Source organism: Panulirus ornatus, chromosome 48 (genome assembly GCF_036320965.1).
Source record: "Panulirus ornatus isolate Po-2019 chromosome 48, ASM3632096v1, whole genome shotgun sequence".
Classification (NCBI taxonomy): Eukaryota; Metazoa; Arthropoda; class Malacostraca; order Decapoda; family Palinuridae; genus Panulirus; species Panulirus ornatus.
This window is the reverse complement of record NC_092271.1, coordinates 13,597,596-13,616,809: the sequence shown is the minus strand read 5'-3', so window position 1 is coordinate 13,616,809 and position 19,214 is coordinate 13,597,596. Positions and strand designations below refer to the sequence as shown.

The window sequence follows — 19,214 nt, the reverse complement described above, 5'->3', positions numbered from 1 at the left end:
CGTTGGTGAGCAACGGGGTCTACACTGGTCATTTCCCAACAGGCGAACATAGCCAGCAGATAACATTTTACCGAGCCTAATTGTACAACGCGGAGGTATATGAATACGAACATAGTGCATAGAAACGCGCACCTTCATAGAACATACAAACCTCCAGGGTTTATGAAATTATCTTGATTTAGTGCCTCAGTTGTCCGTATTGTCTCAGCGAGCATAATAAGTACACCTACGACGAGGTTTTGCCTTGATAGTGGGGTTAGCGCTGATCGCTCACCCCGCACATGAGAGAGAGACTCGCATATGTAGGCGTTGAAAGCTCGGGGAAGGGAAGTGGCAGGGCTCCATGTATGTGGCTGGTCAGTTGGAAGGTAATTAACTTAGGAATATTTATGGAAGGTAAGTGGCGGGGCGGCAGTGATTCATTAAGTGAGCCGCGGTTAGGTCTGTTGTCGAGGTGTGGCCACGTCAGCCGTGGCTTAAGCATGTTAGCGAAGCGTTGTCACGTCGGCAGGGAGGCACAGGCCACCTGTGAAGTTTCCACTGGTCTTCTAGGGGAAGTGTCGGTAGGTGTAGTTACACAAATGTTCTCTCTCTCTCTCTCTCTCTCTCTCTCTCTCTCTCTCTCTCTCTCTCTCTCTCTCTCTCTCTCTCTCTCTCTCTCTGTCATAAGTATTCGCTATTTCCCGCGATTAGCGAGGTAGCGTAAGGAACAGATGTCTGAGCCTTTGAGGGGGAATAACTTCTCACTTGGTACCCTTCTCCTTTCCTTCTTTTGGAAAAGTAAAACTGTGTGTGTGTGTGTGTGTGTGTGTGTGTGGGTGTGTGTGTGTGGGGGGGGGCTCCCTCCCCTTTCAGTCGCCTTCTACGACACGCAGAGAATACGTGGGAAGTACTTTTTCTCCCCTATCGAGGATGTAAGGCATGTGTACGAGTAGGAAGAGAGGAAAGTGATTTGTTCTCAGTGAATGTTGGTTTGCTGCAGGGGTGTGTGATGTCTCCATGATTGTTTAATTTTTTTTATGGATGGGGTTGTTAGGGAGGTGAATGCAAGAGTTTTGGAAAGAGGGGCAAGCATGCAGTCTGTTGTGGATGACAGAGCTTGGGAAGTGAGTCAGTTGTTGTTCGCTGATGATAAAGCGCTGGTGGCTGATTCGGGTGAGAAACTGCAGAAGCTGGTGACAGAGTTTGGTAAAGTGTGCGAAAGAAGAAAGCTGAGAGTAAATGTAAATAAGAGCAAGGTTATTTGGTACAGTAGGGTTGAGGGACAAGTCAATTGGGAGGTAAGTTTGAAAGAAGAAAAACTGGAGGAAGTAAAGTGTTTTAGATATCTGGAAGTGGATTTGGCAGAAGATGAAACCATGGAAGCGTAAGTGAATCATAGGGTGGGGGAGGGGGCGAAAGTTCTGGGAGCGTTGAAAAATGTATGGAAGTCGAGAACATTATCTTGGAAAGCAAAAATGGGTATGTTTGAAGGAATAGTGGTTCCAACAATGTTATATGGTTGCGAGGCGTGGGCTATAGATAGAGTTGTGCGCAGGAGGGTGGATGTGCTGGAAATGAGATGTTTGAGGACAATGTGTGGTGTGAGGTGGTTTGATCGAGTAAGTAACGTAAGGGTAAGAGAGATGTGTGGAAATAAAAAGAGCGTGGTTGAGAGAGCAGAAGAGGGTGTTTTGAGATGGTTCGGGCACATGGAGAGAATGAGTGAGGAAAGATTGACCAAGAGAATATATGTGTCGGAGGTGGAGGGAACGAGGAGAAGAGGGAGACCAAATTGGAGGTGGAAAGATGGAGTGAAAAAGATTTTGTGTGATCGGGGCCTGAACATGCAGGAGGGTGAAAGGAGGGCAAGGAATAGAGTGAATTGGAGCGATGTGGTGTACCGGGGTTGACGTGCTGTCAGTGGATTGAATCAAGGCATGTGAAGCGTCTGGGGTAAACCATGGAAAGCTGTGTAGGTATGTGTATTTGCGTGTGTGGACGTATGTATATACATGTGTATGGGGGTGGGTTGGGCCATTTCTTTCGTCTGTTTCCTTGCGCTACCTCGCAAACGCGGGAGACAGCGGCAAAAAAAAAAAAAAAAAAAAAAAAAAAAAAAAATATATATATATATATATATATATATATATATATATATATATATATATATATATATATATATATATATATATATATGGATCATGGTAATATGTCTGAGTATTAGCGGAATGCATTCATAGTGCCACTATATAAAGGCAAGAGGGACAAAGACGAGTGTTCAAGTTTCAGTGTTAGTTTGTTGTGTGTACACCTGGTAAGTTGTATGGGAGAGTGCTGATAGAGAGGGTAGTAGCATGTACAGAGCATCAGACTGGGGAAGGTACAATGCCGTTACAGGAGTGGTAGAGGATGTGTAGTTCAGGTGTTTGCTTTGAGGAATATGTGTTAGAAACGTAGACATAGAAATATATATATGTTTCATTTATGGATCTGGAGAAGGCTTATGATGGGGTTGATAGAGATGCTCTGTGTAAAGTACTACAAATGCATGTGGGTGGAAAGCTACGGTTAAACAGCAGTAAAGAGTTTTCATCAAGAGAGCACGTCTTGTGAGTAGAGAGGAGGATGAGCGGTTCCGAGGGTGTGGGATTCCACCGCGGCCGTTCAATCTGGTTATGGATGGGGCAACGAGGGAGGTGAATGCGATGGTTATGGGAAGAGGGGAAGGTCTGTAATCTGTCAGTGCTGTGCGTGTGTGTGTGTGTGTGTGTGTGTGTGTGTGTGTGTGTGTGTGAGTCGGTCAATGTTTGCTGATGATACGGCGCTGGTGGCAGACTCCAGTGAGAAACTGCAGAAGTTGGCTTCTGAATCTGGGGAAAGTGTGTGAAAGTTGAGAGCGTTGAGAGTAAATGCGAAACAAAGGAAGATTGTAAGGTTTAAGACTGCACAGAAACAATTAATTGGGATGCAAGTTTGAATGAAGAATAGTTGGAGGAAGTGGAGTGGATACGGACCTAGAGGGTTGGATGGTAATCTGACTGGACCAAATGGAAGAAGCGGTTCTAGCCAAAGAAGCTATCATCAAATTTCTGTCAGTTGGATAAGACTAAATCCCATGCTAGAAATCGACTTTTCGCCAGGCAACTGGGTGAGTGTGATCGAGTTTGCTTGATTTCTCAGGATCTTATTCAATCAGTCTGTAACAAGTTAGGAAATGTGCAAACATTTTTTTTTATATATATACACAAAATGATCGATCCTCTGAACCATAGACTGGTGTCACTGAATACCATTATAAGTGACAAGACAATCAGAGAAACACTTTAGAATATTTTGAATACAGTCAAACATTCTGATGAGTGTGAGTTAGCATTTAAAGACTGAGAGGCCATGTCATGAACTCGCTCTTTTCCACGAAAGGTACGGAAGTCATGGTGAGGGAGGGGATGACTGGTTGTCGTCATCTGCATACTGCAACCTAACCAAGAGAAGGACATGTAATGAGAGTTGTGATCATTTAAGCAACAATCTACCATGGCAACCGCCTCCATAAGAGCCATCCATCATGAAGCTATGACCATGGGCAACACGTACCATGAATATTGTCATGAGGGGAACAGCTTTACCCGACAGTCGTCACAACGAGAGCCACCTTGCTATGAGGATCGCAGCCACAGAGGGTACCTACCATGACAACCGTGCATGAGGTACCTACCATGACAACCGTGCATGAAGTACCTACCATGACAACCGTGCATGAAGTACCTACCATGACAACCGTGCATGAAGTACCTACCATGACAACCGTGCATGAGGTACCTACCATGACAACCGTGCATGAGGTACCTACCATGACAACCGAGCATGAGGTACCTACCATGACAACCGTGCATGAGGTACCTACCATGACAACCGTGCATGAGGTACCTACCATGACAACCGTGTATGAAGTACCTACCATGACAACCGTGCATGAGGTACCTACCATGACAACCGTGCATGAGGTACCTACCATGACAACCGTGCATGAAGTACCTACCATGACAACCGTGCATGAGGTACCTACCATGACAACCGTGCATGAAGTACCTACCATGACAGCCGTGCAGGAGGTACCTACCATGACAACCGTGCATGAGGAACCTACCATGACAACCGTGCATGAGGTACCTACCATGACAACCGTGCATGAGGTACCTACCATGACAACCGTGCATGAGGTACCTACCATGACAACCGAGCAGGAGGTACCTACCATGACAGCCGTGCAGGAGGAACCTACCATGACAACCGTGCATGAGGTACCTACCATGACAACCGAGCATGAGGAACCTACCATGACAACCGAGCATGAGGTACCTACCATGACAGCCGTGCATGAGGTACCTACCATGACAACCGAGCAGGAGGTACCTACCATGACAGCCGTGCAGGAGGAACCTACCATGACAACCGTGCATGAGGTACCTACCATGACAACCGAGCATGAGGAACCTACCATGACAACCGAGCATGAGGTACCTACCATGACAGCCGTGCATGAGGTACCTACCATGACAACCGAGCAGGAGGTACCTACCATCAATATCCAAGTACCGAAGCCACTTACACTCATGAGAATCGTGTGAGCTGTCGCAGTGGCAGTCACTTACCACAGACGCTACGAGATAAGGAGATACCTACCATGAGGGCAGCAACCATGGGAGCCACGAGGATCCAGACGTAGCTGAGGGAGCCGTAGGAGCGCCAGCAGTGGACGGGGTAGTGGAGGGACATGGTGGTGGCCCAGGCCAGGATGAACACCAGCGGTGCACCTGCAACATAACAACAACAGTAAACAGCTGATCAGCCTGCAGCACACCTGTTGCTGACTACGAGGGTCAGCTGATACAGGAACACAGCTGGTTTTGTAAGCGTGGGAGGAGGACATTACGTCTCCCGTGTACTCTCTGGCCATCATCCGTCCATACAACGGTTATAAACATCGGTCCACCATATACCAAGACTCTTCCATGTCCACGATGCAACGACCGCGCCCCAGACACCGACCGCTCGCAACTCAATTGCCCTGCACGCTCTGCACACACACAGGCACTCGCAACATCACATCTTATGACCCATGGTTCCTGTCAGAGTAGACTGCAGGAGCCTCATAAAGACAAGAGAGGACTCTCGGTGCAGGAAGCCACTATGAGACGTGAAATAAAACTATATGAAATGTAAGTCGTCAAGGTTGAAATAACTACTTCATTGGGATGTGAGCGTCGTACTGAACGAGGTAAAGAAGACACACCACACACGCCTTCCCGGCGGGGTAATAAACGTGTCACGGTGGACATCCTGCGAGGTGCGTGGCGTGTGGGAGAAAGGCACCCATGCTGAGGTGATCAAAAGACGGAGAACGAACAGTTTAAATGAACAAACTGTCCGTCTCTCCTTATATGCTGGAGGTATCCATTAGATGAGTATCTTCCCCCGTCGACGCGTGGGAGATGTAAGACACAAGACGGGCATTCTGAGAACATATCTCTGATAACTTTAAAGGAACGTGTCTCGTTTGCTCTCTTAAGGGAGAGAGTTACAGCCCAGGTAAGACATTACACTGCAGGTGCACCTTCTGTTAACACCAAGACCCTGGGGTGACATGAGGCCTTACAGGATGACTTACTGAAGTGGAGGGCTGACACTAATTCACGGTAGGGTACACAGTGGAAGCCAGTCGGGTACGGAGTGAAGCACTGACCCCTAGCTCATGGTACAGGAGAGAGTGAAGGACTGACCCCAGCTCATGGTAAGGGGGAGTCCAATGATGACCCGCAGTCCATGCTAGGAACGTGTATATTTCGTGAAAGTTACTTTAAACAAGCACAATGAAAATTTAGGGAAACAACGTGTGACAGTGAAACCGTATGAAAAATAAATACGTGGTCGACCCGTTCCACTGCCTCGTGCCAGCGGTTAAACTTGTCAGCGCTCTACAGTAATAGGTTAACTTAGTTGGCGAAGTGACCTCGCCCACATAAGTGCTTTATTATGTTAAAACTGGTGGCAGCAAACACACACACACACACACACATACACACACAGGGTCGGGTCCGCATGGGTTTGAATCCTGGGTTCGGCAGACGGTCCACAGCCAATCCCAGCTGTTCATTCTCCCCTTAGGACTGGTCGATAAATAGATACCTTGCTAAGGCTGAGGTGTGTGTATATACGTAAGAGAGGAAAGACATAGTACATATTCAAGACTAAGAGACGCGGCAACATGAGCGTAAAACTCTCCCAGTAACACACAAATAGTAATCACTTATAGTAATCTTACACACAGTATCAATTCAGTAGTGTTCTACTGATGTTAAACTGTGTATGTATTGTACAAGCTTAGCACTGCAAGACTGAAGACACATTATACTGAAAGACATTTCCAAATAAACTGGACCAGAAAAAAAAAACATGACATCATTCTAGTGATTCTGAAATAAGGAAGAAAAGCGTGAGCCATTGTACCAAGCTAAAGAAATGTGGGTCGATAATTTGGGGCAAAATCTGTTAGAAGGATATGGGTTGCCCGTAGACTTTAATCTAATCTATCGAAATGAGAGTTGATAGACCGTAAACTTCTCTGATGTTAGGAAATATGGGTCGTCCTAAACTTAGAATGTTTGTTGTGTTAGAAAAAAAAAATGTATTGTTGGTATGGGTAAGTGTGTCCTTAACTAGGTTTACTGTTGAGGCTACAAAGTCATCGTCTGCAAAATGTAGGTCCACAGACCCTGTTATGATAGTGAGATGTTAGGTCACTTCGTAAATATGTTGTCGTCATGGTAAAACATGGGTGATCATGTCTGAAGGCGTTTTCATGCGTTAGCCAAAAAAATGTGGGGCAAACCTGTAGAGTTTGATATGTTAGTGAGATGTGGGTGAAAGTGTCTACAGGTCTGATACCAAATGTGGTTAAAGTAAACAGACTTGTTAGTGGTGTACGAGATCGTAAATCCATAAGTTTGTGTTCGTAGATGTTTTTGTTGTGTTGCTAAGGTCTTAAACCTTCTGTTGTCTTAATTGTTGGAGTGACTGTATCTGAGAAGTATGTCATGCCACCATAAACATGATTAATGGCAGCCAGAACACATACCATTTTATCATATGTAAAAAAGGTTTCATTGATGTTTAAGGTACATCGTATGTTGTGCAGTACTAATGTGGCAGTTCCGAGAAGAATGGTGAACGGCATTTCCAAACGTATCACAGAACCTGATAAGAATTGTCCTATTTATTCTGAAATTAAGGGGAAAGCAAAGGATATGAGAGCAAACTGGCATCTCGGTAATCAGATTTACCGACCCTGAAGTGAACGACAAATGCTATGGCGTCGTCTTTCAGATCTGGTGACACTTTCAAAAAGGAGGAGGGGATGAAGAGGACGAACTGTTGACAGAGGTGATGATATCTGGCGAAGACTTATTCTGAAGATTCAGAGTTAAAACGTAAAGCCTCTCTCATCAGTCGAAAAGCAAAAACGCAACTATTTGGGTAGACATTAAGTGGAGGACAGATTTGTTATTTTCAGCAATGCACAGGCTCAGCGCAAACGTCACTTGGGATAACGTGTTTAGTTTTCACTGCTGCCTAATGAGTCCAAGGGCGTGTCGAGTTCTGCCTCTGGCACATACTACATGATCTAGCCGGTGTTCTGCGTCCCTGTTTAACAAAAGTACTGACTTATGAAAAGGACAGAGTAAGGTAAAGTAAGCAGAAAGTCTAGTGCAGTAGCCTAGCTGGTTTACTAGCTGGAGCACCGCAAGTGATAGGCTGCAGGAAAGGGGTCGTAAACCACTTTAAGAAAGACGACTCTCCCTCAATTCATCTAGCATCTGGAAGCTCTCGTTGCATGTTCTTAATTCTGGAAGCGTCTTCAATGGTGTGGCTAAAAGGGAAAACAAGCTCAGCTCTATTCAGGTTGGAGCCTTGCACATAGACTTTTCAAGGAAGTTGCAGCCAGGTTTAGAAATCTTGCGCTGCATGCTGAGGGTAGGTACATGGCTCACTGGTGGGTAAGTGGTTGATGGGAGACAGTGGAATTTCCTGAGTACAGATGAATTATGTAACGATTAAAAAGATTTTGGAAATTAGGTTTTGCTTTTGTTTCACAAGTGTAATACTAAAACCAAACAATGAATCTGGAAGCTTAGGTAAAAAATAAAGAAATTCCTTAACTACTGAGGTCAATGCATGTAAGATCTACATCTCGAAAATGGGGGAAAAATTTGTCGAAACTTTTGGTCGGAATAGATTTGAGCCACCACCTCCGTTGATGACCACAGTGAGCGTGAAACCTGAAGGATTCCCACAATAGAGTGTTAAAGAACTGACAGTCTGTGAATCTAATTAAAACGGCTGATGATTCCCAAGGTAATGTTTCTAATGGGAAATAAGTTATTTCAGTCAAATATGGGGGAAACAGAGTTGAAAATCGTAGCTTAAAGGACCATAATTCAAGGAGCATCTTGACTAAATACCTGCCGCTTTAGAATGTTTCCCTCAGGCTTACTCCTCACTGTGGGTGACATACATCTGTGTGCCTGTTCTCAACCCTAAGTTGCAACAAGGTAATTGCAAAAGTCAAGAGCGACAGATTCCCACCTCAATGTTTGTGTAGGTACAGCCATGGCTGCGTCTAACGCTGCAGATCACAGGAGAGGTGGAAACATCAGTGTTGAGTCTCACACCAGTAATGTGTGTCAGTGAAATTATCATTCTCATTTTCTAAATTTATGCATAATGCATATTCTGCTCTCATTTTGTACATTTACAATTTTGCGTTCATTTTGAGTTGAAGAACCAGTTGCTTTAAGAACCCGCTGCATTTTGCTCGAATTTCACGGTAGCCCTTCATTGGGGCAAAGCTGTGGAAAACCTCCTGCGTGTAGAATGTTGGACTGACCCCAGCCTATGGTGTGTGGTGGTGGGCTGACCAATTCAATCTTATGGTATGGTACATAGCAGCCTATGGTGTAATAGAGGGTGAAGGGCTGACCAACCCAACCTTATGGTATAGTGTGGTAGGAAGTAAGGGACTGACCCCAGCCTATGGTGTAGTAGAGGGTGAAGGGCGCCCCGGAGTCGAACACGTTAGAGGTGAGTCTGGAGTGCAGGAAGAGGCCTTCCACGAACATCCAGTTGATGGAGGCCATCTGGGCGTACATCCTGAGCGCCAGCAGGCTCTTGCATAGCCAATCCTGCCAACATGAAGATCATGTAACATTATATTACCTGACATTCCCCGGCACAGCCAGTCCAACCATCATGATATTAACAAACATCACCGCACGAAATGTAAAGGGAAAAAAGGGGTCTTGTTTTCATATTGAAGTATTAGAATATTCCTTAAATTTGCGTATGTAAAACAACCACAGAAGTATTGTATTTAGGGAATCAGTGATGGATTGCGCAAAAGATGCTTGTGGCATGAGAAGAGTGGGAGGTGGGCTGTTTAGAAAGGGTAGTGTGTGGTGGGATGAAGAAGTAAGAGTATTAGTGAAAGAGAAGAGAGAGGCATTTGGACGATTTTTGCAGGGAAAAAATGCAATTGAGTGGGAGAAGTATAAAAGAAAGAGACAGGAGGTCAAGAGAAAGGTGCAAGAGGTGAAAAAAAGGGCAAATGAGAGTTGGGGTGAGAGACTATCAGTAAATTTTAGGGAGAATAAAAAGATGTTCTGGAAGGAGGTAAATAGGGTGCGTAAGACAAGGGAGCAAATGGGAACTTCAGTGAAGGGCGTAAATGGGGAGGTGATAACAAGTAGCGGTGATGTGAGAAGGAGATGGAATGAGTATTTTGAAGGTTTGTTGAATGTGTCTGATGACAGAGTGGCAGATATAGGGTGTTTTGGTCGAGGTGGTGTGCAAAGTGAGAGGGTTAGGGAAAATGATTTGGTAAACAGAGAAGAGGTAGTAAAAGCTTTGCGGAAGATGAAAGCCGGCAAGGCAGCAGGTTTGGATGGTATTGCAGTGGAATTTATTAAGAAAGGGGGTGACTGTATTGTTGACTGGTTGGTAAGGTTATTTAATGTATGTATGACTCATGGTGAGGTGCCTGAGGATTGGCGGAATGCGTGCATAGTGCCATTGTACAAAGGCAAAGGGGATAAGAGTGAGTGCTCAAATTACAGAGGTATAAGTCTGTTGAGTATTCCTGGTAAATTATATGGGAGGGTATTGATTGAGAGGGTGAAGGCATGTACAGAGCATCAGATTGGGGAAGAGCAGTGCGGTTTCAGAAGTGGTAGAGGATGTGTGGATCAGGTGTTTGCTTTGAAGAATGTATGTGAGAAATACTTAGAAAAGCAAATGGATTTGTATGTAGCATTTATGGATCTGGAGAAGGCATATGATAGAGTTGATAGAGATGCTCTGTGGAAGGTATTAAGAATATATGGTGTGGGAGGCAAGTTGTTAGAAGCAGTGAAAAGTTTTTATCGAGGATGTAAGGCATGTGTACGTGTAGGAAGAGAGGAAAGTGATTGGTTCTCAGTGAATGTAGGTTTGCGGCAGGGGTGTGTGATGTCTCCATGGTTGTTTAATTTGTTTATGGATGGGGTTGTAAAGGAGGTAAATGCAAGAGTCCTGGAAAGAGGGGCAAGTATGAAGTCTGTTGGGGATGAGAGAGCTTGGGAAGTGAGTCAGTTGTTGTTCGCTGATGATACAGCGCTGGTGGCTGATTCATGTGAGAAACTGCAGAAGCTGGTGACTGAGTTTGGTAAAGTGTGTGGAAGAAGAAAGTTGAGAGTAAATGTGAATAAGAGCAAGGTTATTAGGTACAGTAGGGGTGAGGGTCAAGTCAATTGGGAGGTGAGTTTGAATGGAGAAAAACTGGAGGAAGTGAAGTGCTTTAGATATCTGGGAGTGGATCTGTCAGCGGATGGAACCATGGAAGCGGAAGTGGATCATAGGGTGGGGGAGGGGGCGAAAATTTTGGGAGCCTTGAAAAATGTGTGGAAGTCGAGAACATTATCTCGGAAAGCAAAAATGGGTATGTTTGAGGGAATAGTGGTTCCAACAATGCTGTATGGTTGCGAGGCGTGGGCTATGGATAGAGATGTGCGCAGGAGGATGGATGTGCTGGAAATGAGATGTTTGAGGACAATGTGTGGTGTGAGGTGGTTTGATCGAGTAAGTAACGTAAGGGTAAGAGAGATGTGTGGAAATAAAAAGAGCGTGGTTGAGAGAGCAGAAGAGGGTGTTTTGAAATGGTTTGGGCACATGGAGAGAATGAGTGAGGAGAGATTGACCAAGAGGATATATGTGTCGGAGGTGGAGGGAACGAGGAGAAGAGGGAGACCAAATTGGAGGTAGAAAGATGGAGTGAAAAAGATTTTGTGTGATCGGGGCCTGAACATGCAGGAGGGTGAAAGGAGGGCAAGAAATAGAGTGAATTGGAGTCATGTGGTATACAGGGGTTGACGTGCTGTCAGTGGATTGAAGCAAGGCATGTGAAGCGTCTGGGGTAAACCATGGAAAGCTGTGTAGGTATGTATATTTGCGTGTGTGGACGTGTGTATGTACATGTGTATGGGGGGGGGGGTTGGGCCATTTCTTTCGTCTGTTTCCTTGCGCTACCTCGCAAACGCGGGAGACAGCGACAAAGTATAAAAAAAAAAAAAAAAAAATATATATATATTTATATATATATATATATATATATATATATATATATATATATATATCCCCTGGGGATAGGGGAGAAAGAATACTTCCCACGTATTCCCTGCGTGTCGTAGAAGGCGACTAAAAGGGAAGGGAGCGGGGGGCTGGAAATCCTCCCCTCTCATTTTTTTTTAAATTTTCCAAAAGAAGGAACAGTGAAGGGGGCCATATGAGGATTTCCCTCAAAGGCCCAGTCCTCTGTTCTTAACGCTACCTCACTAATGCGGGAAATGGCGAATAGTATGAAAAAAAAAAAAAAATTATCATTATTATTTTACTTTGTCGCTGTCTCCCGAGTTAGCGAGGTAGCGCAAGGAAACAGACGAAAGAATGGAGCAACCCACCCACATATACATACACGTCCACACACGCACATATGCATACCTATACATTTCAACATATGCATATACATACATACACAGACATATACACATGTACATAATTCATACTTGCTGCCTTTATTCATTTCCGTCGCCACCCCGCCACACATGAAATGACAACCCCCTCCCCCGCATGCGCGCGCGGTAGCGCTAGGAAAAGACAACAAAGGCCCCATTCGTTCACACTCAGTCTCTAGCTGTCATGTATATTACACCAAAACCACAGCTCCCTTTCCACATCCAAGTCCCACAAAACTTTCCATGGTTTACCCCAGACGTTTCACATGCCCTGGTTCAATCCATTGACAGCACGTCGACCCCGGTATACCACGTCGTTCCAATTCACTCTATTCCTTGCACGCCCTTCACCCTCCTGCATGTTCAGGTCCCGATCACCCAAAATCTTTTTCACTCCATCCTTCCGCCTCCAAACGGTCTCCCGCTTCTCCCCGTCCCCTCCACCTCTGACACATGTATCCTCTTTTTCAATCTTTCCTCACTCATTCTCTCCATGTGAGCAAACCATTTCAATATACGGTCTTCTGCTCTCTCAACCACACTCTTTTTATTACCACTCATCTCTCTTAAAATTTCATTACTTAATCGATCAAACCACCTCACACCACATATAGTCCTCAAACATCTCATTTCCAACACATCCACCCTCCTCCGCACAACCCTATCTATAGCCCACGCCTCGCAACCATATAACAATGTCGGAACTATCATTCCTTCAAACATACCCATTTTTGCTTTCCGAGATAATGTTCTCGCTTTCCACACATTTTTCAACGCTCCCAGAACTTTTGCCCCCCCTCATCCACGCTATGACTCACTTCCGCTTCCATGGTTCCATCCGCTGCCAAATCCACTCCCAGATATCTAAAACACTTCACTTCCTATAGTTTTTCTCCATTCAAACTTACCTCCCAATTGACTTGTCCCTCAACCCTAGTGTACCTAATTACCTTGCTCTTATTCACATTCATTCTCACCTTTCTTCTTTCACACACTTTACCAAACTCAGTCACCAGCTTCTGCAGTTTCTCACCCGAATCAGCCACCAGCGCTGTATCATCAGCGAACAACAACTGACTCACTTCCCAAGCCCTCTCATCCACAACAGACTGCATGCTTGCCCCTCTCTCCAAAACTCTTGCATATATATATATATATATATATATATATATATATATATATATATATATATATATATATATATATATATATATATATATATATATATATATATTTCATACTATTCGCCATTTCCCACGTTAGCGAGGTAGCGTTAAGAAGAGAGGACTGGGCCTCTGAGGGAATATTCTCACCTGGCCCCCTTCTCTGTTCCTTCTTTTGGAAAATATATATATAAAAAAAAAAAAAACGGAGGGAAGGATTTCCAGCCCCCTGCTCTCTTCCCTTTTAGTCGCCTTCTACGACACGCAGGGAATACGTGGGAAGTATTCTTTCTCCTCTATCCCCAGGGATAATATATATATGATATATATATATATATATATATATATATATATATATATATATATATATATATATATATATATATATATATATATATGTGTGTGTGTGTGTGTGGCGAGGTGGCGATGGGAATGAATAAAGGCAGACAGTGTGAATTGTGTGCATGGGTATATATGTATGTGTCTGTGTGTGTATATATATGTGTACATTGAGATGTATAGGTATGTATATTTGCGTGTGTGGACGTGTATGTATATACATGTGTATGGGGGTGGGTTGGGCCATTTCTTTCGTCTGTTTCCTAGTGCTACCTCGCAAACGCGGGAGACAGCGACAAAGCAAAATAAAAAAAAATAAATAAATATATATATATATATATATATATATATATATATATATATATATATATATATATATATATATATATATATATATACATATATATATATATGTGTGTGTGTGTGTGTGTGTGTGTGTGTGTGTGTGTGTGTGTGTGCGTGCATGCGTTCGTGCGTGCGTGCGTGCGTGCGCGCGAGCGTGTGTGTCTGTGTGTGTGTTTAATTGCAAGGTGTGGGGTGTGTGGGATGTGATCCCTGATAATTACTACACATCACCGACCGAGCCAGCCCGCCCTCACTAAATGTGTGGGAAGTTTAAAGAGGGCTTCACCGTGATCAACTTGTACATTTTACCTTTCAGCGTTGAGCGAACTCACTCACTCTCTCTCTCTCTCTCTCTCTCTCTCTCTCTCTCTCTCTCTCTCTCTCTCTCTCTCTCTCTCTCTCTCTCTCTATCTCTCTCTCTCTCACCACCTGTCCTCCATAATCGGGTGTGTGGCAGCACCTCCCTCCATGCTAGGTTCTCTACCGTGTGGCCAGGGGTCGGCAGACACCACCACCACTGTAAATTGGTTTCGTGGGCCGCGTTCGCTCCAGTGTCACTCGTGGTGTTCGAGTAGGTGGCTGGAGGGAAAAAGGAAGGTGCTTAAGTTGGAACTGACGATGTGACAGACTCCTGGAGTTAGAGGAAGGGAAATCTTAAGGAGTAATCTTGGAATAGGACAGGAAAAATCAGAGGTATTTCATGGAATGACTTGGAGTGATGGTTGAGGGAGTATAAGTTTCGTCACTGTTGTCTACACCACCGGAGGGTAAGTTAGAGGGACCTGTACAAGAAGCAGGTCAACCGCACCCTAAGCTACAACGAAAGGAAGACATGATGGTACAGCTGTAAACACCAGGCGAGAGGAAGACAAGATGGTACAGCTGTGAACACCAGACGACAGGAAGACAAGATGGTACAGCTGTGAGTACCAGACGACAGGAAGACAAGATGGTACAGCTGTGAACACCAGACGACAGGAAGACAAGATGGTACAGCTTTGAGTACCAGACGAGAGGAAGACAAAACGGTACAGTTGGTACCAGACGAGAGGAAGACAAGATGGTACAGCTGTGAGTACCAGACAAGAGGAAGACGAGATGGTACAGCTGTGAGTACCAGACGAGAGGAAGACGAGATGGTACAGCTGTGAGTACCAGACGAGAGGAAGACGAGATGGTACAGCTGTGAGTACCAGACGAGAGGAAGACAAGATGGTACAGCTGTGAACACCAGATGAGAGGAAGACAAGATGGTACAGCTGTGAGTACCAGACGAGAGGAAGACAAGATGGTACAGCTGTGAGTACCAGACGAGAGGAAGACGAGATGGTACAGCTGTGAGTACCAGACGAGAGGAAGACGAGATGGTACAGCTGTGAGTACCAGACGAGAGGAAGACAAGATGGTACAGCTGTGAACACCAGACGAGAGGAAGACGAGATGGTACAGCTGTGAGTACCAGACGAGAGGAAGACAAGATGGTACAGCTGTGAACACCAGACGAGAGGAAGACGAGATGGTACAGCTGTGAGTACCAGACGAGAGGAAGACAAGATGGTACAGCTGTGAACACCAGACGAGAGGAAGACGAGATGGTACAGCTGTGAGTACCAGACGAGAGGAAGACAAGATGGTACAGCTGTGAGTACCAGACGAGAGGAAGACAAGATGGTACAGCTGTGAACACCAGACGAGAGGAAGACGAGATGGTACAGCTGTGAGTACCAGACGAGAGGAAGACGAGATGGTACAGCTGTGAGTACCAGACGAGAGGAAGACGAGATGGTACAGTTGGTACCAGACGAGAGGAAGACGAGATGGTACAGCTGTGAGTACCAGACGAGAGGAAGACGAGATGGTACAGCTGTGAGTACCAGACGAGAGGGAAGACAAGACGGTACAGTTGGTACCAGACGAGAGGAAGACAAGATGGTACAGCTGTGAGTACCAGACGAGAGGAAGACAAGATGGTACAGCTGTGAGTACCAGACGAGAGGAAGACAAGATGGTACAGTTGTGAACACCAGACGAGAGGAAGACGAGATGGTACAGTTGGTACCAGACGAGAGGAAGACGAGATGGTACAGCTGTGAGTACCAGACGAGAGGAAGACGAGATGGTACAGCTGTGAGTACCAGACGAGAGGGAAGACAAGACGGTACAGTTGGTACCAGACGAGAGGAAGACAAGATGGTACAGCTGTGAGTACCAGACGAGAGGAAGACAAGATGGTACAGCTGTGAGTACCAGACGAGAGGAAGACGAGATGGTACAGCTGTGAGTACCAGACGAGAGGGAAGACAAGACGGTACAGTTGGTACCAGACGAGAGGAAGACAAGATGGTACAGCTGTGAGTACCAGACGAGAGGAAGACAAGATGGTACAGTTGTGAACACCAGACGAGAGGAAGACAAGAGACAGTAGTGGTAGAGAGTTAGCTGTTGCTGTTCTCATGAGCAGCGTGAGAGTGGACCATGCAGACACAGACACCTCCACCCGTTGACCACAACACTCTCGCTGCTGCTCCAACATCGCGTTATACACATACACTCACCATGTCTCGGTGGGTAAGACTGTGACGCTTGGAGACCCAGACACACAGACTCACTATGTCTCGATGGGTGAGGCTGTGACGCTTGGTGACCCAGACACACAGACTCACCATGTCTCGATGGGTGAGGTTGTGACGCTTGGAAACCCAGACACACACAGACTCACCATGTTTCGATGGGTGAGGTTGTGACGCTTGGTGACCCAGACACACAGACTCACTATGTCTCGATGGGTGAGGCTGTGACGCTTGGAGACCCAGACACACACAGACTCACCATGTCTCGGTGGGTGAGGTTGTGACGCTTGGTGACCCAGACACACACAGACTCACCATGTCTCGGTGGGTGAGGTTGTGACGCTTGGAAACCCAGACACACAGACTCACCATGTCTCGGTGGGTGAGGTTGTGACGCTTGGTGACCCAGACACACAGACTCACTATGTCTCGATGGGTGAGGCTGTGACGCTTGGAGACCCAGACACACAGACTCACCATGTCTCGGTGGGTGAGGTTGTGACGCTTGGTGACCCAGACACACACAGACTCACCATGTCTCGATGGGTGAGGTTGTGACGCTTGGAAACCCAGACACACACAGACTCACCATGTTTCGATGGGTGATGTTGTGAGGTTTGGTGACCCAGACACACAGACTCACCATGTCTCGGTGGGTGAGGTTGTGACGCTTGGTGACCCAGACACACAGAGACAGGGACTCACCACGTCGCGGTAGGTGCGGGTCTGGCGGTTGGAGACGAAGGGTTCAGTGAGGACCAGCATCACCAGGAAGCGAATGATGAGGGCCAACACCAAGTTCCTGTGTACCCGCAGCCGGTCACACTCCAGCGTCCTGCCAAGCAATACAGGAGGCATTATGTGTGAGGTGTCACGTGTCCTGCCAAGCAATACAGGAGGCATTATGTGTGAGGTGTCACGTGTCCTGCCACTCAGTACAGGAGGCATTATGTGTGAGGTGTCACGTGTCCTGCCACTCAGTACAGGAGGCATTATGTGTGAGGTGTCACGTGTCCTGCCACTCAGTACAGGAGGCATTATGTGTGAGGTGTCACGTGTCCTGCCACTCAGTACAGGAGGCATTATGTGTGAGGTGTCACGTGTCCTGCCACTCAGTACAGGAGGCATTATGTGTGAGGTGTCACGTGTCCTGCCACTCAGTACAGGAGGCATTATGTGTGAGGTGTCACGTGTCCTGCCACTCAGTACAGGAGGCATTATGTGTGAGGTGTCACGTGTCCTGCCACTCAGTACAGGAGGCATTATGTGTGAGGTGTCACGTGTCCTGCCACTCAGTACAGGAGGCATTATGTGTGAGGTGTCACGTGTCCTGCCACTCAGTACAGGAGGCATTATGTGTGAGGTGTCACGTGTCCTGCCACTCAGTACAGGAGGCATTATGTGTGAGGTGTCACGTGTCCTGCCACTCAGTACAGGAGGCATTATGTGTGAGGTGTCACGTGTCCTGCCACTCAGTACAGGAGGCATTATGTGTGAGGTGTCACGTGTCCTGCCACTCAGTACTGGAGGCATTATGTGTGAGGTGTCACGTGTCCTGCCACTCAGTACAGGAGGCATTATGTGTGAGGTGTCACGTGTCCTGCCACTCAGTACAGGAGGCATTATGTGTGAGGTGTCACGTGTCCTGCCACTCAGTACAGGAGGCATTATGTGTGAGGTGTCACGTGTCCTGCCACTCAGTACAGGAGGCATTATGTGTGAGGTGTCACGTGTCCTGCCACTCAGTACAGGAGGCATTATGTGTAGGTGTCACGTGTCCTGCCACTCAGTACAGGAGGCATTATGTGTGAGGTGTCAGTGTCCTGCCACTCAGTACAGGAGGCATTATGTGTGAGGTGTCCACGTGTCCTGCCACTCAGTACAGGAGGCATTATGTGTGAGGTGTCACGTGTCCTGCCACTCAGTACAGGAGGTATTATGTGTGAGGTGTCACGTGTCCTGCCACTCAGTACAGGAGGCATTATGTAAGGTGTCACGTGTCCTGCCACTCAGTACAGGAGGCATTATGTGTGAGGTGTCACGTGTCCTGCCACTCAGTACAGGAGGCATTATGTGTGAGGGTGTCACGTGTCCTGCCACTCAGTACAGGAGGCATTATGTGTGAGGTGTCACGTGTCCTGCCACTCAGTACAGGAGGCATTATGTGTGAGGTGTCACGTGTCCTGCCACTCAGTACAGGAGGCATTATGTGTGAGGTGTCACGTGTCCTGCCACTCAGTACAGGAGGCATTATGTGTGAGGTGTCACGTGTCCTGCCACTCAGTACAGGAGGCATTATGTGTGAGGTGTCACGTGTCCTGCCACTCAGTACTGGAGGTATCATGCTGGGTGACACGACCTAGCAAGCCAGTCTGGAGTGTCATGAATACAGACGCCACGAGTTGTGAACACCTGAAACATCACAGCCACCGCTGCAACACACAAAACAAAACAATTTGGTTAGTTGAAATGTCTGAATAGGCAACACAAACACAAGAGAAAAGGAAGTAAAGAAAAAAAAGTCACGGGAAAAAAGAAGGAAAAGCAGAAGTTAATCAAATAATATATAAGTATAGGATGGGATCGAACCCGCAAGGGTTAGAATCGAGGGCGGGGCAGTCGGTCCACCGTTCAACCAGCTGTTCATCCTCCCTCCCGGGGTTGGTCGATGACCAGAGATATATAGGAAGATTAACAAGTCTTTGTATGATAGT

The 19,214-nt window shown here is 46.3% G+C and overlaps 1 protein-coding gene across 2 annotated transcripts in view; it reads right to left on the bottom strand.

Annotated features, from left to right (window-relative positions):
* Nucleotides 1-19,214, bottom strand: part of LOC139764008 (corticotropin-releasing factor receptor 1-like) — a 102,782-nt gene that overhangs the window by 12,110 nt on the left and 71,458 nt on the right. For both annotated transcript variants that reach the window (XM_071690477.1, XM_071690478.1), the window contains exons 6-8: nt 17,206-17,335; nt 9,065-9,221; nt 4,666-4,796 (exon numbers count right to left, since the gene is read on the bottom strand). In XM_071690477.1, the coding sequence (XP_071546578.1) occupies nt 4,666-4,796; nt 9,065-9,221; nt 17,206-17,335 (418 nt within the window). The remainder of the gene's footprint in view (nt 1-4,665; nt 4,797-9,064; nt 9,222-17,205; nt 17,336-19,214) is intronic.